Here is a 23,887-nt window from a genome sequence, read left to right as displayed (position 1 = left end):
AGCATTGCTTGGTAGCCTTGTGGCAGCTCCCTCCACGTTGCTCTGACCTAGGCTGCCGTACAGACACCACCAGCGCAGCGTGAGCAGGCCCTGCAAACCCCAGGCCTGTGGAGCTCCAGGCTCCTGCTGGAACAGGGAGACCTGCGGCTTCTGCCTCTGCTGGCTGGAAGCAGTGCGCTGCTTCTTGTTGCCTTTTCCACTGCTGAAGGCAACCTGCAGGTTGGACAGGTGTCATTCGGACAGCTATAGTGAACATGTTTCAATTTTTTTCCCCAAACAAAAGGGCTGGAAACAGCTTTAAATTTAAAAAAAAAAAATAAAATCAAGAGTTAGCTTGAGCAGCAAGAATGTGAACCTTGACCCAAACGTGTTTATCCTCGTGTTCTCATGTTCTGATTTAACTTTCTTTTTTTTTCTTGTTGTCTGAGGAAGGAAAGTGAAACTTGAGGAGTGGTGTAGCAGGGATTGTTTTGAATACCTCCATGTCTGTAAGCAGCCTGTTGGTATCTCAAACGAACTTTGCCTCTACTACAAATAAAGACAGGCTGGTGGTGGAGGATAACAGCTTGGTGAAGAAATACCCAGTTAAGGAAAGCTTATTTTAAGCTGTTCACAGCTGCGAATCTCTACAACATCCTTCTACTGCTAAGGACGTGCCAGTTTTATAAAATTGGAAACTTAAACATGGGGACAATAAGTGAACCGTGGTACGTAGGGTTTTTTGGTACGTAGGGTAGGTGTAGGTACATAGAGGTTTTTGTCATATGAGGCGGGGGGAAGAATGACAACTAAGTAGCTGAAAAGGAACACTGTTAGTAAAATTTAGAAAACTCAAGTTCATTTTGACTGGTAACTCTTTAGGCTCAATGGTTAATGCTGCTTAGTTTCGTGTTTGGGTAACTGAACCTACAAGATGGTGTCACATAATAATCGTAAGGCCGAGACAAAGTTGTGTAGAAGCTTACATTTCTCCAGATGCACGTATTAAAGTGCACCTGGCTAAACTGATCCCTCAGAGCTCTGAGCACCACAACTCGCTGGCAGGTACTGGGAAGCATGGGGGGGGAGCTGGGCATTGTGCTAAAGGTTTAAGCACCCACGGGGGCTCCTGTGCTGGAGGGCAGCTGTGGGGCCTCCCCTCTGGTGTGGGGTCCCTTTCCTTACCACCACGCAGCCACGGGTGGTGGCTGGGAAGGCTGGCTGTGGCCGTGGTGCCGATCTTGGTGGGTTTTGGGGATGCCAGGAAGGCACTGAGGGCCTGCCGGTCTGAGAACTGGGACCTCCTCAACGGGAATGGATGTGCGGGAAGCAGTGCAGTTCACTTCAAAGGCCGTAGGGACGACGGTGAGCTCTGTAAGAAGATTCAGCAGTCCTGCAAGAGGAAACAGTGCAGACCACAAAATTACTCAGTGTAGGTGGGATGTTCCTTGTCCTGCTCTCAGCAGAAAATAGTGTCCGTGCCTCTGAGGCAGTGGCACAGCCCCCCGAGGAGGCCACTTCTGCTTTTGTCCTCATTCAGATACAGCCACGCACCATCAGCTTCGATAGTGACTGCGTAGCTTGCGGTGAACAGCGTACGCTTCATTTCCTAACCTCTCATTACTGACTTCCCTGCATGGGTCTGGGTAGTGCTGCCGTTTCCAAACCTAGCTTTTGCAGCAGGGTAGAACCTGCCTTTCAGCTACAGAGAGCCCTCCGTTCCCGCTGGGTGAAAAGGCCCGAGAGCGCCCTGCTTTGTGCGATGGCTCAAATTGCATCAGCCACCCCATCAAAACCTGCAGCTAGGGCACAGAACTCTGAATGCTTAATAGTTGGGAACGCTCTAAAACAGGCAGTTAACGTCCGCTTCTTTGTGGTCTTCTGTCCTGGAAATCTGAAACTTTCTATTTTTTTTTTTCCATTAGGTGTGTAAGATGCCCCTGACTTGATTTAATTTCCTGGTTTTTCTTTTCTTGAGCTGTGCAATGCCACATGCTGCTAGAGAAAGGATGCTCTTTTGTATTCCTGTTTCTTGGCAGCTCCTTGTCTTCGTCTACCTCTCGTGATGTGCCGTTTTGTATTCCTTAACTTTATAAGTGGCTTCTAGTGGTTGTAGTTTAGTGTTTAGAAGTTCCTTGCTCTTAGCTTTCTGTTATGTCATCATTAAGACACTGCAGTGACTCTTTGTAAGTCATGCATCACAAGAAGAAATTGTAAATGCAGTTTATTGGTCTTGTAATACTCAGACTCTTTAGCTGTTTTCAGTTTCTCTGTTATTCAGTGGGAATTTTTTTCTTATCAACTGTTTGGGAGGAGAAAAAGATGCACTTTTTTGGTTTATAGAAAAAATGTGGATGCATTTCTTAATACCAAAACCAGACTTTCTCATTCTGCCTTCTGTCTCTGAGACCCTGTGGTGGGTCCTGTTGATGGGCTGGAGCGTGCTGATTAATGCTGCTGAGGTTTCTCACCGTAGCTAAGGTACTTTATGGGGACATCCCATTTCTTAAGGTCCTTCTCTTGCGACTCTCCATCATAGCTTGTGGAGAATGAGTGCCCTGTTAGTTATAACTTAGCCACAGTGAAACAGATTACAGAAGTTAATTACCTAATCATTACAGAATGGGTCAGTTACTTCAGTAGATTATCATTTTCTAAGTAGTAATAAACATTTTTTATTGCTGTAGGAATAACAGTTTGTTTCCTGACGACTCAAAACGAAGTGTTCATAGACGCGCACCTTTCTCGCCATACAGATATTTTTTCCCCCACCCTTGGTCCTGTGCTTTCAAGGTGTTTCCATGTGCATCAGCAGCTCAGTAGCGTACTGCAGAAGGCTGCATGAAAACACACACCGGAATCGTGTTGTACGCATGCATCCGCACATACGTGTGCTTGTCCTGCTGCTTCCGCAGGTTGGGTGGCTGGGCTCCGAGCTGCCCTCGTCCGTCCTGTTGGCGCTGCCGGCACGTGGGTAGCGGCACGCTGTCGCCACCGGCTGTGGGCAGCCTGGAGTCGGGTGTGCGGGTGCTGGGCGGGAAGCTCCTTGGACCATCCAGGGCTGCCCGGTGCTGAGGAATGCCCTGGGGCCCGAGCTGCTCGTTCAGCCTCAGCCGCGTGTCTGCCTCCGGAGGCTGCGAGGCTCAGGCCCCAGGGGCAGCAGGGCCTTGTCGGGGTCGGGGTCGTGCCTGGCTTCTGGCCTCCCGCTCCTCCCGCAGCGCCTGGCGTTGTTTCGCGGTACCCTTCCGCATCCAAGCTTGTGGAGATGTTACCGTGGGTTACACCTGCGGCCGTCCCGGGACGTGGGGAGCGTCCCCAGAGGCCCGGCTCCACCAGCGAGCCCCGGCAGTGCTGCCGAGCTCTGCTTCAGGCGGTGTGTCAGCTGCGGGCGGAGGAAGGAGCCGGCCTCCCTCCCTGGGGACCTCTCGTCGGCCTCTCCTTCGCACAGACAGCTCCTACAGAACCGTGGCAAGGTGCGGGGAGAAACCTGCAACTGCCGGCTTCGTAACGGGTCGGCTTGTCAAAGGTAAGTTTTACGTGTGTAGGCCATGCGCGCCTATGGAATATATGTGTATTTAGGTTAACTGTGCACCCAAACATTCTTAATTTAAGGCCTTTTATGTCAGCTTTTCCCTCGGTGAATTTATAGCTAAGCATAGTTCGTTAAAAATATCTGAAGAACAGTTTGTAATGAACACGCTATGCGGGCAAACAGCATTACTGTCACAGAAATGTCACGTAGGTTGAAAATTCAGATGTCTGTTCCCAGCTCAGAAATTCATGGAAGTGCATTTCCATAGCTGCACGGACAGATGCAGAAGCTCTTGCTTCTTGCTGCAGTGCTGAAATTTAACTTTTTATTTCAAGAACACTGAAAGCTCGAATTAGAAACCACTTCTTTCTGCCACGTGTTTTGCTATTTCTGGTGGGGGAGTTGTTCCCAGAGGATTGGGATCGGCCTAACCTGGTTGACCTGGCAGCTTGGCAGATCGCTAGGGAGCGGCGGTGGCGGGCCCTGTGGGACGTTCGGCCAAGCTTCACCTTGGACCCGTTGTACCCCTCCACAGCCCCGTGTGTGGGCCTGTCCCGAGCAAAGCCTGGGTGTTGGTAGGTAGCTGTACAAGCTGCTTGATGCTGAGGGTTTGACTAAAACCACTGATACTGGGCGTTTAAAAGGAGCTTGGTGTGAAGTGCTTTTCTAGCTGTGAGGCCTGACCGGGATCTCGGTTCTGTGTCCCCTGGGATCCGGCCGTGCACGTCCCCGTAAGGTACGGGATCTCCGCCTCAAACGGCCCGAAGTCGAGGGCTGGCTGGTAAGTGTGGTGTGGGGAGGGCGGAGGGAAGGCAGAGGTGGTTACGGGGAGGCTGCGCTTTGTAGGTTCGTAGCGGAGATGTTCCGCTTGTGATCCGGTCTTGTGCCACCGCTAAGTTCGAACAGGACCTCGTCGTGTCAGCGCTGCGAAGGACGGGTTTGCAGTCACTGTCTCCATTTCCAAGTCTCTGAGATGAACAAGGAAATTAAAATAAAAGAGGGTGATGATGTGGGAAGAAGCTCTCTAAACCAAACTCCCTGTGACGAATTTTGAACCACTGAGTGGAGCTCCAGAGAGCCGTTATCAAATACCATGGGTAATGGAGCTATTCCAAGAAAAAAAGATGCCTTAATTTCATAAGGTAATGATCCTTCTTTTAGAGATCCTTCGATGCACAAGAGAAGAATCCTTAAACTGTAAAATAATAAAAGAAATCGATGTTTCTTTTAATGTGTTTCATGTAATAGTTACTGTAAGGCCTTCAGCTGCAGGTTAAGTGTTAATGTTATACTGAAAGCGACCCAGATATTTAAACAAAGGTAATTAGAAAATTAGCCTCAGCATTATCAGACCCCCCCCCTTCAGTAAGCCTCCCTGGAGGAAAACCAGTGTTGGTTTCTGCTCCTTTTAAAAAGGATCATTTCAAAAATCTGTCACAGATGCAGTTATGCAAGCGATGGAGCTAGCAAAAGATCGGGTGTGGTAATGTTCGGATGCTGGAGAAAGCAAAACTGAATGATTGGAGCAAGTGTTCCTGCTGCTACAGAAATAGTAATGTGGGTTAGGTTAAAAAAGGCATCGCAATCCTGCTGTATGATCTTGTGCGTTTACAGATAATCTGGGAATGTAGTGCTTTGACATCTTGCATCCAGTTTGCTTCGTTTTTTAAAATGTGTTGCGGCTTAATAGCATTATTGCGCAGAACATTTATCTTGTTTTAACTACGTTTATCTCCTTTGTCACTGGGGAATAACAGTTACTCTCATTTCTTTAGTACTAATGATCATTTATTTCTTGCAACAGTCTCTGATCCCCATAGCCCACACTATGACGCCGTCTCACCCACTCCCCTTCGTGGCATCGGCCCCCTCGCTGTGCTCGGCCTCCGTGTCCTTCGGAAGCTGGCTCGTCCTTTCGTTAGGCTTCTGCACCTGTGGTAGGGCCGTGGGTTTCGAGTGAGGATGAGGCAGTGTCTGGGGAAGAACTTTATCTGAAACGCAAAGTGGGAGCCAGGAACGAAAGCCTGTTCGCGACTTCTCAGGTAGATAACTGACTTAGCTGCTTCTTGAAGTACAGATGTCTACAGGTGAGGGATCGAAGTTACCTTGTACTTACTGAAGATGCTGGAAGTGTCACTGGGGAAGAAGGAAGAGGTGGGTTACTCCCTTCTGCTCCTTGTAGGGAATGGTAACAGATCCAACAATGAAAAATGAAATAAAGATCAGTAACTTAAGTTGTGCCAAACCGCTCTGAGCTCTTTCTTTGGCAGCTGGTATTCTAAACGAAAGAAATTCAGTAAGTCTTCTTTCTTTGTGGAGGTCATTCAGATATTTTGTACGACAGAGCAAGATTGGGAAAGGTGGTGGTTGGTTTAAGGGTCAAAGTGAGTTAGCCAGGTCCTGAGTGAGATGTCCAAGGGCAGAATTGTAAGAGAATATTGAGCTGGGGGAGGACCACTGGAAGAGTTTCTTAAGGATTGGGCTGGGCATTGTCTTGTTTTGGTATAATTAATGACTCTTCTCAACATGTATTGGGGAAACAGATGAATTAGTAGAGCTCACACAGAGAAAAGTCAGGATGACTGGAAAGAAAATGTTAGAGGTAGGAACGGGATGAAAATGAATAATATAATGTGCAGTGCTCTGTATTTAGTGAAAATTGTTTGAAGGGGAATATTCTTACTGATCTACGTGGCGATAGTGAAACATCCGCAGAAATGAAGCGTTTGGTTCTGGTCACCCTCTGCAGGGTGCCGCAGAGTGCAGTGGGTGCAGGAGGGGACGCGAGAGGTGATCCCAAACGCTGCGAGAGGGCTCGAGGGAGCTCCGGGGCAGGGCGGTTCTGTGACCACGGCCAGGTGGGCTTGGAGGGGGCAGGACGTGCTGCTGGGGCTGGCCTTGTTCATCACCAGACAGCGCACCGTGGGTGTGTAGGACGAGACTCCAGCCCGAGGTGCTCTTCGGTAATTTGTCATTTTTTTGTTACATGCAGTCTCACTTTTACCACCTTTTGCAAAGGGCTGTATCAAAATCTGTTGAACTTTGTTGGGATTGATGTGTAATGTCCATGCAGAGCTTCCTGTGAAGGGAGATGATGGTGAGGAGGGTTTCCTTTCACCAAACGCCTACGAAGGCTTCAGAACCAGAGTGTGCGCAAAAGGAGAGCCTCGCTCAAGTTCCAGCTTCTGGCTTTGGCTTGCAGTATCCTGTTTGGCTTGCAGTATCCTGTTGCCACTCGTGTTGTTGGTGATCACCCGTAAGCCCCAACCCGAGCACGCAGCACCATGTGCCAGCCCAGCCTGGCTGCCGGGTGGCTGTGTGCGGGCTGCTGAGTGTCTGCTTTGGGACGGGCAGGAGCAGAATCCGGGCACTATTTTGCGGACCAAACTTTGGCTGCCCAGTCTCATGTCCTTTAGGGAACAGGAACCGCTGGTCTCCAGGCCGCGCTTTTCCCCCAGGAGGAGGAGGGTTCAGGAGTGCAGAACCTGCTGCAGGGGGCACGGTGCCGCGGGCTGCCTCGTGCACCGCTCACAGCGCGCTGGGGTCCGCGGGCACCCGGCCCTGGGGCTCCGGGTGGCCTCTGTAACAGCAAAGCGTGCTCGCCTGTCCTGCTGAAGACCACTTGGCTTTACACGCCTATGACGTCTGTGAGCTTAATGGCTTGTAGTCTAGTGTTCTGTCATTCTTTACTTCTCTCTTGCCTTTGTTGATACCGAAGGCCTTTTTTCCTCTTACATAAATAATTGTTGAAGTTTTGGCCAGTGAGCACAGTTACGGAAGCTGTAGTAAGAGTACAAAGAGGCCCGAGCCCTTTAAGGCAAACTGGTGGTAGTGCGGTAGCGTGGTTTCCCTGTCTGTGAACGGCCTCTCTGTGCTGGGTGATCACCCTTCCCATCGCTACAGCTGCTCTCCTAGCAGGCACCGTGCAGGCTGCTCCTAGAAGAAGATTCAGTGCCATCACCTGATGCTTTGCTTTTATAGGTCTTCCCATTTGTGTGTACGAGCACGCTCTGTGGTTTTAGTTCAAGCTACCTGCAGTTAAAGCCAGGTCACGCATATATCACCTCCACTGTTGGTGTCGTACAGCTATAACCTGACTTTTCACACCAGGAGTAAAGCAGTACTTAATAGTTTTGTGTAAAGAATTTATCTGATAAAACCTGGCTAGAAGCTATATTGAGGTATTCTGTTCGGAAAATATAGAGGAGGAATAAATAGCGAAGACTGAAGATTAACTCCTGTTCTTCTGTGTTACAGCTAGGTGTGTCCCATCATCATGTTCTGGAAGTTTGATTTGAACACAACATCGCATGTGGATAAGCTGCTGGATAAAGAAGATGTGACACTGCACGAGCTGATGGATGAAGATGACATCTTACAGGAGTGCAAGGCTCAGAACCGCAAGCTGCTGGACTTCCTTTGCCAGCAGCACTGCATGGAGGAGCTTGTCAACCTCATCACACATGAGCCCCCTGTGGATATGGATGAGAAGGTCCGCTTCAAGTAGGTATTTGTTTTCTGTCCTACATGAGGAAAACTGAATGAGAGATCTCGATGTTAGAAATGCTCTGGTGTACAGTGACACAATATTTTTGGTCTTGAAAAAATCTTCCAAATACTGAGAAATATTTCACGGTGTTCTCATATTTGTAGTGAATTTTCAGAAGCTTATTTCTTTATTATTAATGTTTTTTCATTGGTATTGTCTAAAAAAATGTCTTGCTGTTTCTTCAAAACTTTGCAAGCAGAATGATCGGTATCCCAATAGTTTCTTTAGTACATTTTTATCAAAATTAATCATAGAATATCTGAGTTGGAAGGGACCCACAAGGATCATGGAGTCCAACTCAAATTGCAAGCAAAGAATGAGCATTATGCTCAGAGTTATAAATTTCTGAACTTGATTGGTTTTCAGTAGTCAACCCACAAAAGAAATTGATCTGTACAGTGAATAAAACATGTAATGTTTTCCATGCGCTGCGTACGCAGAATCTGTTGGTTTCATTGTTCCTATAGTGAGGGAGAGCACCTGTGCAAACAACCTCTTTCTTATGATGGTGAACTCCTTAGATGTGCCTGGTTCTCGTATCAAGTTGTATTTATGCATCTTATTTAAGTGTATACTTGAAGATATTTGCATTTCGAATTTGGGAAGTTTGTTTTTCTTTGCTAAGTTTATGTAAAAATAAAAGGCTGCTTGCTCCATGTATAAATAAATTAATAAAAGCGTATGAGTTTGTCGCTGTGGGAATGGGTCAGTGTTGGTTTTTGCTGTTGTTGCTAGAAATCCACAGAAGAAAGGATGGGATTGTTTAGATTTATTATTCCATGAGACAGTCAAGTCTGTTTAGGTGGCTTTCCAGATAAGGAAATGCCAGAAAATGCATAATGTAGTAACTTGGAATAATGTACGGCTGATTCTGCGAGGCTTCTGCTATCAAAGCTGAATTACCAGAAGGAACCAGGAGTATTATTTTCATCCTCTTGTCCTGCAAGTGTGAATTTCATACAGGTACTTTTCAGCCAGGAACACGGCACACAACCATTGCCCAGAGGCTGTGGGGTCTCCCCCTCAGGGATCTCCAAACCCGCCTGGATGTGGGGCTGGGCACCTGCTGGGGCAGGGAGGAAGCAGGTGGACCCAGAGGTCCCTTCCCACCTCAGCCAGCCTGGGATTCTGGGATTCTTCTCTGGACTTGTTGCATTTCCCGTAGCGTATCAGAATAACTGGCTTACCCGTGCGTGGCTGGCCTGGAGCTTCATGCAGCTCTTTATCCGTATTGTTTTCACATCTCACCTAAAACAAGCTCAAACCCCAAATCTCTTACTGAAGTTGATAGGTAATACTTTTCCTCCATAAAGGAAAACTTCGATTAAAAGGTAATGAGCTGAGAAGATGTTGAACAATGTGAGGCTTGTGGCCCTTTACCAGAATGTGTGCACGATGAGGTACCAGGTGCCAAGGACCGTGCCAGCACTAATTCGTGCATTTCCCGTTGCACTGCGGAATACTCTAGTGCTTCATAAGCCAGGCCATATTTTTATTTCCTGTATTTTGAGATTCTCACGAGACAGTTCATATCTCCGCTCCTGCGTGCTGCAGGGTGAAGTAGAACAGCCTCTCCTTGCCAAACAGATGAAGCATAAGGAGAGTGGAGGCAAACAGGTTCCTCAAGAAGCAAAATCCATAAAGGAGGCTCTTCCGTGAAGAGGGAAGCTCAGTTTGAGAGCGCTTACTTCCATGTGCCCCTGGCTTTTGCAGGCAGGCTGGCATGCCTCTGCAGCAGGGTTTGAGGGTACGCGTGTGGTTTAGGCAGCCCCAGGTCCCGGGGGCAGGACGGGGGCAGCCCCGGGCTGGAAGCAGCCTGCCTCCAGGTACCTCCAGCGGTGCGGTCCCTGTGCTGGCAAGCTGGAGGAGCATCTGCTGTTGGGGGGGCCCTGAGTCCACAATCAAACTTAGAGATGTGTGTCAGATGGTGGTGGTGTATCTTCCTCTAAGAGCGGTGTGTGAGGTGCCTGCTGGAAAAGCAGGCGTAGTGATGGGCAGGGTGACTGCCCAGCGCAGAGGAGAGAGTGCTCAGCTCCTGAGAGCTGCGTGGCGACCTGCTTGCTGGGACAGAGCTCATCTCATGAAGCGTTTCTCTGGAAGTGCTTCCAGCACTACACACAGATGCATGGAGCATTTCCAAAGCAGGGTGAGGCACTGGAGGGAGGGTTGAGAGTCTAAGAGTATTCAAAACCAGGGCTCCTTTTGGAATAGATAAAAACCTACAGGAGAAGAATAGACTAAGTCCAAGTAGAACCGCATTTTTGGCTCTTAAGAAAAGGTGTTAAAAGTTTTTAGACAGTAACAGGGAAGAGAGAAACTTGGTAGATTTGGAAGGTCGTGCAGCTCAGAAGGATGCGTGCTGTAGGACCGGGATCATCACAATGCAGTGTTCTTGAAATGTCAGTAGGATGGAAATGTGTGGAGTTCAGAAAGGAGGCTGCACAGGACAGCTCAACAGTAAATCCCCTTCTAACCACGGCATGCAAAACTAAGCAACCCAATGAAGACCTGTAGCAATCAAAGTAGTGTTAAACTATTTGAATTGTTACGTCCATTTATAATGAACTTGTTAACCTACTAAGGGGTCTCAAACCTCTCGAGACCATGCAGCTCAGGAGGACAGCTCCTAACTGCTCGACGAGCTGCGTGTTGAGTGAGATGAAGTTAGCAGCAGCGTGGAAGCATTATGGTTGGGATGCAGCGCCTGGATGGAAGGGGTGAAGAAAAGGCTGTAAGAGTTGGACACACTATAATCTATAAGAGTGAGAGATTTCATTTATTCACCTGGTGCCAGGATACGTGTCACAGGGAGGCACAGTGCGTGAGTTCTTAGGAATCAAGAATGCCTTTTGCATAGAGCAATGAGTCAGAAAAAGGAAAAATAACTCTTCATATAACCTTGAGAGTTCTAAGAAACATAACTTGTAAAATCATTTTGTAACAGTAACCATAATGTACTCAAACTTACCATCCTCGTAGGAGCAAAAAGACATAAGCAGCATTATTGGGGGCTCGGGTTTGCTTTTCATAACTTTAAGACACTGAACTGCACACGTGGGGAGACTGGTTAGGAGGTGAATGATGCTGTAAATGGATAAAAAAAAACACGGTGCGTGCAAGGGTTGTATTGAAAACATTTAAAATAGTAGGAGACTGGCTTTGTTAAAGACAAATAACGCAGTACAGGTAGAACTGCATCCTAAAAAAGGAAGGCTGTGTCCAGACGTGGAGGAAGGTTACTGTGGCTGGGCTGTGCGACTGGACAAGGGCATTCTGAGAAAGCTTGCTGAAGGCAAAACCCCTGATACTCCAAAGCCGTCAAACCAAGGCAACCCATGGAACATGTAGGGTGGAGAGATGATCAGGGTGTGAAGCAGATGGGAGCACTGCAGAAAATCTGATTAAATGGTCTGCGGTGGTGCTCACCTCAGGGACTTCTAAGGGGATTCCCAAGTGGTGTCTGCCTTTGAGGGAACAGGCTGAGGAACTGTCTCAAACTGGAGCACCGGAGGAAGTACCTTTGGAAAAAAATCACTGGAATAATTGCCGGGATTCGCTGCTATTTGCCTGAGTGACTTGAGGAATTTGAATACAGAGCAGGTCACCAGCAGAGCAGAAGTGGGAGATGAGACCCAGGTTCTTCGTGGGACTCGAGGGCGATCCAGGTCTGTGAGCCAGAAGATCCGGCTTGTGCAAATGGAAGGAGAAAAATCGTTATAAAGTTGTGCTTCCGAGACACCTTTCCACGTGCTGTCGCCTTGCCGTTGCCCAGTACAGCTTCTCTAGAGGGGAGTCAGGCTTCGCAGGTCTTCAGGAGCTGAGTCTGATGGGGACAGTGAGGCCTGTGGGTGAGGGCGGTGGGCCTCGCGCGGCGTGAGCGCTTCCCTAAGAAGTCACCTTAGGGTGCTAAGGAAAGCCTGGAGAAAACAAGCTGTCATGGGAGAGCAAAGAAGGGCTCTGTTACCAGTTAATGACTGTTTAAAGAGAGGAAATACATGCAGAGGAGAAACGGGCAGTTCCATCTTTCTGGATTTGCACTAATCTGAGTCCTAACCTGTTTGATGTATTCCTGCGTGATACACGAGGGAGGATGAATTGTAAATGTGGAATGGTGAGATGGTAAAATTAGTGAGGTTGGTTAAATGAAATGGTAGAAAGGTTTCATGGTATTGTGCGGCCAAGTAGAAGTAAAGCAAATGTGGTCACTGCTGGTTGTGTAACGGCTGATGACCCAAGCTGCGTGTGCACGTTGGTGGGCGTCAGATCGGCTTTTACATCCTGGAAGGCCTCTGAGTCTGGGTGGCCTGGAAGTCCTCCACAAACAGCGAACACAAGGTGTGCTCGGGACTGAAGGCACGGCTTCGCACAGAGCAGTTCGGTGTCTGTACAGAACAGGTTACGGTTCTGTAAGCCTTGTCTTGGCTCTTTACGTGCTGCCAGGACACGGAGAATTTTCCTTGCCGAGAACCAAATGGAACCGGGATGAATAAAGCCAGGCCTACGCTGAGAAGGCTGAGGCGTGGGATCTCTTCCAGAGTAAAAATCGGTTGAGTGAATATAAGAAAAGTAAACCAGTGGCCGTTCAGAGGGTAAAGGCGGGTGTGAGGTTGGCGTACTGGAATCGTGGCAGCTGGAAGGAAGCCCCAGCACGAGCTGAGGGTGGGCAGGAGCCGCCGGGCCAGCAGGACGTCCCGCCGGGAGGGAAGCCGCGCGTGCACGGTGCCCGGGCAGCCCCGCGGGCGAGCGGGCAGCCACCTGGAGAAGGAGCTGCAGGTGCCAAGAGCAGCGTCAGACACAGATCTGCCTCTCCTGGTGTCCTGCCCCTGGCCGTGGTCCTGGCGGCTCCGTTTCGTTCCGTGCTCGAGAAGCGAGCGTGCCGCCAGCGCACCCCGCGACAACCGTCCTCCTGCCCGCTCCGTTCCTGCGAGCCCCAGCAAGCTGCGCCTCTGCCTTGCCAGCCTGGGGCCGGGGCCGAAATTTCTGAGTGCCTGCAGCAATTGCACGGTTCCCTCTCTGCCAGGGGGTCGGCAGGTTAGGAAGCACCGCCCGGGGCATCAGACGGGCTGGGTGGGAGATCAGGGCTGGGAGCAGGGGCCCGGTTTCAGGCTCAGGCGGTGCCGTCAAGGTTTCCTTGTGGCTTGCTGTTGCAGGTGCTGAGGGCAGAAGTCTGACTCTTTTCAGCTAAGAGAAAGGCACAGCAGATAAGCACTGCAACCCGCACTCTGTAGGGCAGTTGCAGGTCTTACTGCAAAGGAATTCGCAGACATGAGCGTTTCCCGGTTGTTTACACAGCTCTTTTCTGCATTTTTCTTTAATTTGAAGTTAAGGTTAGAAGAAATCTGTCTGTTTATTGAGAGATTGCATCAGTTTGCCTGCTCTGCAGAAGTTAAGGTGTTCCCTTTGTGTTGTAGTGACGGTCATGGTATTGCAGAAGTGTTTTATATTGATTTTGGAGTCGGCTCATATCTAAAGTTACAAAAAGCACACCTTACAGAATTACTAAAATGGGAAAAATGTGTTGGATTTGTGTCTCATGGAATGGCACCGCTGTTACTTGGAAAGTGACTGCACTAAGGAATGAATGCGCACTTGTAACAAGACTATTCTGTAGGATATTTTGATGTGATTAATTTAATTGGCTGATTTTTAAATATGTAGCAAATTTGCTTTTTGATTTTTAACAAAACAACCACCAACAGATTGCCCGCTCTGCTTGCAGAGAGAAAATGACTTCAGGCTGAAACAGACAGGTTTTATTTTTTTCTCTGTACCACTTGGTAACAATTAAAACCACTTTAGGAAACAAAGGCCAGAACTGCCACTCAGTTTGGGAAGTTTGGGCTTCAGAAATGCTTCTTTGTGCTTAGAACCTGAAGCACTCGAGCAGACCGTGTCTTTATCTGATGTCAGTCATATGGGATGTTCGTTTTTCATTCAGCTCCAGTAGTGGAAAGAACAACTTTTCAGAAACATCACAGAAACCTGCTAAATATGCATTCTTCAAATCAGCCTTCAAATTTTAGGTTAATTTTAGTTGTGCAAATGGATTTATGTTAAAAGACTTCAAGAGATTTTAAGTGTACCGAAACTGATTAAACCCCACTTTTAATGATCAGAACTAACTGTGATTTGCAGGCAGCTGAAATGCATAATTCAGTGGTAAAAACCCACAGGGGACGTGCAAAGGGAACAGTTTTTCCTTACATGTGCCATTAATGGAGATGACCCTCGTTTCTCCTGTTATTTTCTGCTCCCCTCGTCTCCAAGAGGGGTGGTCCTCCTGCTCTTTATAACTTTAAAAAGTGAAGATTTTCTTGAGAGTTTTCATTTCACCTTTAGTTGTTCTTGTTCCATCCTAGATACCCAAACACGGCCTGTGAACTGCTGACCTCGGATGTGCCCCAGATCAACGACAAGCTAGGAGGGGATGAAACTCTGCTGAATATCCTCTATGACTTCTTGGATCACGAGCCTCCTTTGAACCCGTTGCTTGCCAGTTTCTTCAGTAAGACGATTGGGAATCTCATTGCAAGAAAAACAGAACAGGTAGAGATGAGATTTGTCCTGATACGTATGCACAAATTAATTCACTATCACGGTTTGTGTTGTACAGCAGTGTCCTTGCTATCCTCATGCTCTCACTATATTCTTGGAGTTGAAAAACAGCTTTACTCTTTAAGGGTGGAATTGCAATGTAGGCTTTGGAAAGTTCTTCAAACTTTCTTGGTTAAGGGAATTGCTGACTCGTTTGGACACCTTTATATAATTTTTGTTTTGGAATTACAATAACAGAGATATTCCTGTGCTAAAGCTTTATTTTTGTACTAAAGCATATTGATACAGCCTTTGATCATTGCCCAGAACCTTCTTGTTATATAAATCATGCCTCAGTCTCTCTCCTGTAAAAGAGGTGCTGGAAACACGTGCCGTATAGTATTTTAGAGAAAGACGTGTTCCAGTTCAGAGGTATTATTTTAAATGGAGATTATTGGAAAGCCATAGTGGAATGAAAAATTCTCCAGCTTCACTAGTTCCTTGATACTCTTACTTCTGTGGGGCAGAGAGGAAAGAAAAGATAGCAAAAAAGATTTGATTTACTGCTGCCTTGAAATGCGAACGTTATTCTGTCTGCTGTCTGGAGAGTTTCTCAATCTTGTAGCTGTTTTGCATCAAGGCTGGTTGGTTGAGACAAGAACATGAAGAAGTCTGGTGGTGTTATGTCTGTTTGTTGTACTAGCAGCTGATGGTGACATTTTTATTTTTAGGTGATTGCATTTTTGAGGAAAAAAGACAAATTTATTAGCCTGGTGCTAAAGCATATAGATACATCAGCAATGATGGACCTCCTGCTTCGTCTCATCAGCTGTGTGGAGCCCGCAACTCTACGGCAGGAAGTACTGAATGTGAGAATTTCCTTCTTTTTTCTTTACAAGATGAGAACAAGGCTTTGTGTTTGTTTGTTAAGGAATATAATTCTGGTTGTCCTTTATTATGAGAGCGGATCCACTCTTTTGAGAGCTGCTTTTGGTAGTGCTAGAGTCTGCACGTCGGTCCCATTGGGTACGTCAGCCTGTTTGCTTGCACAGAGCGAGCCTGGCTCAGTCGCTGGCAGCAAAGGATTTTCAACTCGTTTTTCCATATAGCAACCAGTGTTTACTCTATCTGTTTTTGCTCTGACAAAGGAAATTCGTAATCTTTCCCAGTGTTCAGAATTTCATACTAATCATTTGGGACACTAATTTGTTTAATTCCTCACCGTTTTCAAGGGTGTATGAGATTTTTGGAGATGATATCCTGTGTCTCCTCTTCCCCCTTCCTCTTTAATATGCACCCTTATAAAATACCTCGCTGAGACACTTAGTTTGCTGTACAGGTAGGGCAAGTTTTTCTCCCCTCATAGCCCAGTCTGGGTGAGGCTGCCTCATCCCCCCGTCTGTGAGCAGTCATGGAGGACTGCAGGAAGAAAGCCTACTTTGGCTCCCGCTCAATAATCCACACGAACGGTGTGCCGTATGGAAAACTGTACTCATGTCACTGAAGCCCAAACCAGTATTTACACTTTTGGCAAGCTTTGCTGTCCAAGTCTTCTGTGTCCAGAGCATTGAGCACACCAGTGGGTTCGCTGAGCAAGCGGCCGCTCTTTGCTGAGGCTCGCGATAGATGATTGCGTCGCTCAGTTCCCCCTCCCGGCCTTGCGGGGCGTAGTGCAGTACGCCTGCTGCTTCAAGAAGGAGAAAGTACAGGTGTGAATCGATCCTCACAGACTTCTACGGGCATTCACCCATGAAAGGCAGTCATCTGTGTTTTTTTTTAACAGGAAAGTCAGCAATTCAAAATGGTTAGAAATCACACAGTAATGCCAAGAAAAGAACTGGGAGAAAAAAGTCTTCAAGAGAGGGACTGACATGGGAAAGTGATGATGGAGGAGTCCCTGGAAGAGAAAGCAGCTTTGCAGGAAAGGCCCAGCCAGAAGCAGGCAGGGATGGCCCGAGGGCTGGGGTTCCTCGCCGCTGCTTGGCGCTGCTGGCACCCGACAAGATGCTGGGGCCAAGCAGAGGGCTCACCAGCGCAGGACAGGCATTGCAATAGTGCAGCATAATAATTACCAGCATAAATGCAATTATTTTTCCTTCTGATGTTAAATGGCATTTTAACTGAGTAGCTTTTTCCCTGGTGGATGGCTTCCATCCAGGAAACTTCCCAATATCCAGGCTTCCAAATAACAACCATCCATAAACTGTCAAATGTGGATGCGATATATTTTAACCCCATCCTGTTACCTGAATCCCACCTGTTAAAGATTTCACACAGTCCAAAAAAAATGAAAACAAATTGAAGATACCATATGGCACTGGAGGTGTGCCTGATATTTTTTTCCAAATAGTCTTAATATAAGTATTATCCTGGAGAAGTTAAAAATCTGGTGGCATGGGCTCTTCTCTTCAGAAGGATGGAAAGTAGTAGCAATACTGAAATGTGGGTTTGAATGGATAGAGTGGCCTTGTATCAGTAATTATGGTGATATATTCAGAAAATCAGGTCCCCAGAAAAGCTAATTTGCAATCTTGATTTTTGGCAGGAATTGGAAATTAAAGTTACACGTCATGGACTGCTTTGGGTTTTCACCAAAAGGAGAAGTATTGTTTGTCAGGTAGTAGCTAGAATGGATGTGAGCGGTTTGCCGTGTCAAAGCAGTCCGTATTTCTTTGGGATGATGGGCTCCTCAGGAGGTACTGGGCTCTTTGGGTTTCAGCCGAAGGAAAAGTATCATTAGGAGTTTTTCAGGAGCTCACAGAGCTGCAGCGGGCAGATCTTCCCAGGCTCTCACTCCTGGTGGCTGCTCTTCTCCCAGTCGTGGCTGCTGAAAGCCTGGCGACAGGTCCCAGTGGTGCTGCGGATGCCGATGTCTGTTGGTCAGAACCGGCGGCTCCGGAGCTTGGCTCCAGTCCCAGCCTTCCAGGAGCCGACTGCTCAGCTCTGCCCTGCCCCCAGCACAGCTGGCTGCTGGCTTGTCCCGCACGTTTTGGTAGGGAGAGCAGCTATCCGATGGTAATCGTAACACCGTTACCGCTCAGCGTGGTGGAGTCCAGCTGTCTGCTGGTCTGGGTCTGCGCTGCGCTTCTGCATTTGTGTGCATTTAATCAACGTCTTATATACCATGTCTTCCAAATTCCTCTGTGTTGCTTTCTTCTGTTAAAACAGTTCCTAGTTGGCTAATTACTCTACCCATATGCCGAACCTGCATGCAAACTTTGTTCACCAAGAGCCGTGTGTGTTCAGAGTATGTCCTCCAATGCCACGGTCAGGAGTTGTTCCCCATCTGCGCATATTCCTCTGTGCAGTAGATGGTGTTCCGCGTGGACATCCCCTGCCTTAGCTGTTTACCCGTTATTTTTATAACACTGTGACAGCAGTTACACTTGATGTTTTAAGGTCTGCATGGTACCGATGTGCATTACTGCTGGATGGTATCTTAGGAGGTCTAATGTATCAGGGTTATGCTCCAGCTACTTCCCAAGTAGAACATGAGTGCCATCTGACCAACAAAATGCCTTTTACTGTGCATTTGTGTGACTTAGCAAAAGCTGAAAACTTTGTCCCAGAAGAGTTTGAGAAGTGCTGTTGTTCATGAGAAAGTGCTGCTGCCAAGGGTGCCCCAGCAGGGCTGGGAAAAGACCACTTCCATCTGACACAGCCGCGCTGGCAAAATACTGCTGCAAACTTCGGTTGGTTTGTTATGTTCCTTGCTGCCTGGAAAGGTGCTGTTTTACCTTGTCAGATTTATGAAGATGACATCTTAAGCTTTAAGTTAAGTAAAATTATACTCTACATACCAAGTCTCACAGCATCTCTCATTAGGGTTTGATATCCACGTTGTCCCTTTGACTTGGTAAGTCAGAGACTCCCTGATAATTGCGCAAGAGTCTGTAGTTCTCTGTTTTAGGGATTCCGAGACTGCTAGGTGGTACTGGTGGCTCCGTTCTTTGTTCTGTTTTCTGCTGAATGGACCTTTTTTCAGCGCGTTTGAAGTTTCCTTGGCTGCTCCTTGCTGGGATGACGTTAGCCTCGATGGAGGTGCTCACTGTCTTAGTGCAGCGTTTGACGTCCAGAGCCGAGTGAAGCAGGGCCAACAATTCCATGAGCACTTGGAGCTGGCATTGCCACAGAGAGCGGCAGTCTTGCTTCCACTGCCTCTTGCTGCTTGTTCTGCCCACCCAGCTCCTCTTGAATCTTTGCCAGCTGGAGTGTGGCTGTAGAGTGACATGGATTAGGGAATCAATACGACTGTGAAAACACCTCTCTTATTTGCATTCATTGCCAGGATTGTTTTCAGCTGGATCAATTCCTTGTTTTATTTATTTTTTTATTATTTATTTATTTATTTTTTTTTTGCATGGCCTGGTACTATGATAAGGGAGTTGAAAAGGAGGAGAAGCTAAGTGGATGAGTAGGAGCAGAGAGGTTGGCAGTGCCATTTTGTATGTTCTTAGTGTCTGCAGAATTACAGTCTGTGGTGGTTTTTCCCTTTCTCTTCCCTAATCTGTAATTGAGGGCATAGAGTTTACATGACAGTATGATAATTCTTTTTTCATTTCCTTCTTTTCATGCGTGATAGAGGAATGCTTTGTTCGCGTAGTTCAGATTTTGTTGCTTTGAAGAGCTGTGCCATCACGAAAAAAACCTTGCTGGCACATGCTGTGCCTACATACTTCTGTCCTGGGTTCGACAGAAGCACCACTGTATGAGGAAGCCTCCAGATTCAGCAGCCCATGGGTGGGTGCGCTGTAAGTGAAGTAATCTGTTGTCTACATTGCATCTTTACAGAGCTATCTCCTTCCTGTTTCGGACTTTCACAGTTGGAAATATTGGAAGAGTCTTTGTCAGAAACCTTTAAGGAGGTCCTTCCAGGTAGCTTGTCTTTCAGGCACTTACCTTTTAATATCCTTGGACAAAACCTACATTGTACAGGTGGATGACAGCGTATTTTCTTTGATCACTGTCATTTGATCCTGGAATGTCTCTAAATTTGTAAAAGAAATAATATTGACTTTAAATAATTTACTTCTTGTGCAGCAGGAAGGCTCAAATGTAGGTTACTTCTTGAAGCATTTTTAGTATCAGGACAGATAAATGGCATCAAAGAAGTCTGTCCTCTGTCTGCATGTTCTTAGTGTACAATCTTACCTAGAAAAACACAGAGAGACACAGTCACTATGAGAGGGCTCCACGTCTGATTTTGGTGGCATATACTTGGAATTCCTGTGAGGCAGATCCAGTTATTCTGGATGTCTCTTGTGCATTTCATGTTCTCGTGTTTGCATAAGTGTAAAAAGTCAGCTTCTGCTTTATAATCTTCACTGAGAAGAATTAGTCTGTCTTCCCCGATTCAGGTCTGAAGGAGAAAACCTGGTGTGACTCAGCCGGAGCAGTGAGTCACCGGGCTGTCACTGCAAAACTCCACCTGTGGGTTGCAGATTTGGTTACACCAGTCCACACAGCTGATAAGGTTTCCTTAGTAACTGGGAGGATGTGATCGGTGGTGTTCTGGCGAGAAATCTGCTTGCCCTGGATGGATCAGTTTCTTCTCCCCGGGTACTGGTGAAGAGGGACGAGGCCCCGCAGCTTCCCAGGCTCTCTGCCTCCCGCAGAAACCCCTCGCTAGTTCTGCACTGCTTTGGTCGATCCGATGTTCCAGTTCTCACCTCTTGCACCCGGAGTATTGTGCAGCCTTTTCATCGGAGCCTAATGTGGGTAGTGATCATAGCACAAAAACTGCATGTTGTCCTGCTTTTCTCTATTGCTTTTGCAGGTAACAAAACACAAGAAAAAAAAGGCATACTCTCTGTGCCATCTATGCCCTAAAGAAACTAGCTCCCAGGGCTGGATCAGACTAATGCAGATACCTTTCCGTTCTAACAAAGGTTGTCCTACTGCGAGATCAGTCCTCAGATGAGGGAAGTTTAATGTGAATGCTTCCGCTAAGTGGCTGTTGATGTTTTGATCCTTAAAAGAATCAGGCAACTTAGGCTGTTGATTGCTGCAGAGTCCCTTGTTTGACTACCGTCTTCAATAAAAAAGCATGAACTTCCAGGTTCCTTCCAGGTTCCTTCCAGGCTGTTTCTCCCTGATGGATGGGTTCCTCTGAATGACACTCCTCCCTCCTGCATATCCACTGCTGCCCCACAAATTGGCATTGTTCATGAACTTGCTAAGGGTGCGTTTTTTCCCATTTTCAAGTCTTTCATGAAAACATTTAGTGGTATTGGTCCCTAGTGTGGATTCTTTTTACTGGTAATGCCTGCTGCGAGGCCTGCGCAGCTGCTGAGCCTAGTAGCAGGTTCTGTGGGAGGGCAGTCGTCGCAGAGAAGGGGAAGAGTTAGAGAGTACGTCAGCGAAACGGTCCGTCCCGACGGGCAGAACGTGAGGCAGGCACGGGCGGTCATGGGTGAGCAGGGAACTCCTGCCCGGGCTCACGCACACATGGGAAGTGCTCCCAAGGTGGAGCGGGGCTGAAGTGGCCAGCAGCAGCTGTGAGAGGCTGCCCGAGCCGGCAGGAAAGCCAAAACTCAGCCAGTATTGCAACCGGCAGGGGATGTGATGGGCAGCACGGGGGCTTCTCCAGCGCTTCGCTCCAGCAGGTCGGTGCTGTCCCTCCCGGTACGCCAGAGCCGTCCCTTGGCAGCGGTACCGGTGCTCACGCGGTGCCGGCAGGAGGGGCTGCGTGCCCAAGGGCCGGCTGGGCCCTGGCAGTCCCACCTCACGCTGGGACGTCCGAGAGCTGGTGGCAGGGCAGCAGGCCTGGCTGGTGCGGGGTTCCTCCCTGCAGAAGGCGGCCTCCAGCCGCGCTCAGCCACCGCTTCCCCTTCCGTTAGCGCCTGTCAGGCTTGGGCGGCTCCAACGGGTCCCTCGAGGAGACCTGTTGCTCCTCACCTGTTACATGGCGCCGTTACGCCTGTTCTGTAAGCGCACATCTCACGGTGATGAAAGAGCTTTTCTCATGTTGCCAGCTTCCAGCATCTCGTGGTTTGGGAGTCTCCATCCTCTTAATTTCTGCGTAGTCTCCGGCTGTCCCTTCTTCCATGCACAAAGAGGGTCCAGGAAACCCCGGGTGTTTACACACTGCAAAAAAGCTGTTTAAATTCTGTGCATCCATGCTGCTATTACATTGTCTTCTCAACTCCCGGCCTCATAACTCGGTCACTTGGCAGCACAGTGCCTCAATGAGAGTGTGCGCCGCAGGCGAGGACCATTATTTCCACCAAGGGGAAGCTCCAGGCCCTCAGGGGCTCCGGTGGCTCGAGGCCTCCCGTGCGCCAGATGTGGCTGCCCCAGCTGGCGGTTGGGGATGTCTTGCGTGTCAGCGCTGTGGTTGCACTGATCTTGGAGTCCCTGTGGTCTCAGGCCCCTTCCGTGGCAGCCCCTCGCTACCTGCGGTTCGTCCGGGCCCGTTGGCCGTGCCCCACTTGTTTCGGTTGTGCCTGGGCGCTCTGCAGGTGCCCCCCAGCAGCAGGTGGGCAGGGGCAGCTCCTCCTCAGGAAGCAGCCACCAGAAGCCGGCAGCGTTTGTTTGCGGACAGCAAACCGTCACGGCACGAGCAGCCTCCTGCTCGCTGGCTCTGCGTGTGGCTGTCTTCATTTTCCTGTAGAGCCGTTCGTGTCACACACAAACACGAGTTTCTGTCCATCCGCTCCTTGCAGCTGCATCATTTACCGGTGAGAGTAAACGCGCTGCTGGGCTGCATGGAGTCAGAAAGTTTGTTTCAAGTGTGAGCCTTGTCCCGGGGGAGGTGCTGAGCGTAGCAGTGCTGTGCTGCAGCCCGGTGAGCAGAGTCCTGCCAGTGCCACAGCTTTTGCTTGAGGAGTGAACTGAAGAGTATTCCTCCTCTTGTCATTGTCAAAGCCCATCTCTTCGACCACGGCCTCGAGACAGAGAAGTTGGTCTCTTCCAGATACGCTGGGTGCCTGTTAATTCACCAAAATTTGGTATTGCTCTTCTGATCTTAACAGATTCTTTCAGTTTTTGGATTTCATTTTCTGTGTCTCTCAGGAGCGGTGACTCCTCTGGTCAGGTGAATGATCGTGCTTCCCCCTCCTCAGTACCCCTCTCTGGCCGTCTGCCTCCCGCACAGCCCATGATCATGACAGTCCAGGCAAAAAGAGCAAACCCGCTTGTCCTTGCTTAACGCGACTTCCCTGTTAATGAGGGCCGGAGGTGCCACCGGTCTGGGGCCTGGGGGAGGGTGTTGATGAAGCTGAAACTACAGAATACAAAAATACAGAATACAAAATGAAGTTGAACTGCAATGAAGGGCTGGGATTTGACTTACTGTGCTCTGCAAGGGAAAGGAAAATATTTAGTGCGGGAGTGCCGGTAAGTAGTTTTCTTCTGGGCTGCAGAAGTCGTAAGGAGAGGTGGAACTTGGGTAGGAAACAGTTCCTCTGCCGGCGGGGCCTGGCAGGTCGGCTCTGCCTGGGATAAGAAAGGGGCAGAAACACCCGCTGTGCCACGTCTGCGGAGTTCGTTGTGCGAACAAAGGAAACGTGCGGGTAAAAATGAATATAAGGTTTTGCTATCGAAGTTGTGCAATTTGTTTATGCTGTGGGGATACCCGGAGATAGCAGTCAAAATCCGGGCTTGTAGTCGTGGTGCTGTGTAAACGTGGGGTGTGTAAGTGGTGATGAAGAATGAAGCACGTAAACATCCCACAGCGACGGGTAATTTGGTTGTTCCAGGGGCTGCCAGGAGGCATAACGGATAGATTCCCGCAGGGGGGGTTGTTTCTGAAGATACAAATTAGGAGATTTTCATTCACCTTGCTGGAGCTGTTTTGGTAAATTACCACAAGGCCGGGGTTTAGGATGTGAAGGAAGGATTTCAGTCGTCATTTCCAAGCGCATGGAGATGAGAAAAGATGCTTGTTGACCAGGTGAACAAATAAGGAGCGGACAGGGGCTCTGTTAGTGGAACGGAGATGGCAAGGCGTGCTCTGAGACATACGGGGGGTCAGCTCTGCTGCGATGGGCTCGAGAAGGGTCAGGGGTTTCATTTTGGTGCTGGGAAACTAGAAACCAGTGGAAGAATCTGAAGAGATAGGTTTTTAGGGAGAGTGGAGAGGAAAATTGTCTTAGGAAGCTGTTTTTTTTTTTTTTTTTAAACTTTGGGGTAAACTGGCTGTCAGGAAGAAGAAATTCCAGAAAACAGATCTGAAAATACAGTCTCGAATGAAATACTTGGATTCACAGCTGTGTGCTGGAAAGGCTTCTGGGACTCCAGAAAGGAGACAAAGTGAGACATTTCAGGCTTAGTAGGAAAACAGCAGTATTATT

General features: G+C 48.3%; 1 protein-coding gene across 5 annotated transcripts in view; it reads left to right on the top strand.

The window, feature by feature from the left end:
* Positions 1 to 23,887, top strand: part of PPP6R2 (protein phosphatase 6 regulatory subunit 2) — a 98,524-nt gene that overhangs the window by 34,218 nt on the left and 40,419 nt on the right. For 4 of the 5 annotated variants that reach the window (XM_066994421.1, XM_066994462.1, XM_066994532.1 and 1 more), the window contains 3 exons: positions 7,769 to 8,014; positions 14,420 to 14,606; positions 15,326 to 15,463. In XM_066994421.1, coding sequence (XP_066850522.1) covers positions 7,788 to 8,014; positions 14,420 to 14,606; positions 15,326 to 15,463 — 552 coding nt within the window. In that variant the 5' untranslated portion in view covers positions 7,769 to 7,787. Of the gene's footprint in view, positions 1 to 7,768; positions 8,015 to 14,399; positions 14,607 to 15,325; positions 15,464 to 23,887 lie in introns of those variants that run through there. The other variant, XM_066994570.1, reaches the window with a different exon arrangement.

Source organism: Anser cygnoides, chromosome 1 (assembly GCF_040182565.1).
Source record: "Anser cygnoides isolate HZ-2024a breed goose chromosome 1, Taihu_goose_T2T_genome, whole genome shotgun sequence".
NCBI classification, from domain to species: Eukaryota; Metazoa; Chordata; class Aves; order Anseriformes; family Anatidae; genus Anser; species Anser cygnoides.
The sequence above is the reverse complement of the archived record's forward strand: the minus strand, read 5'-3'. Positions and strand labels throughout refer to the sequence as shown.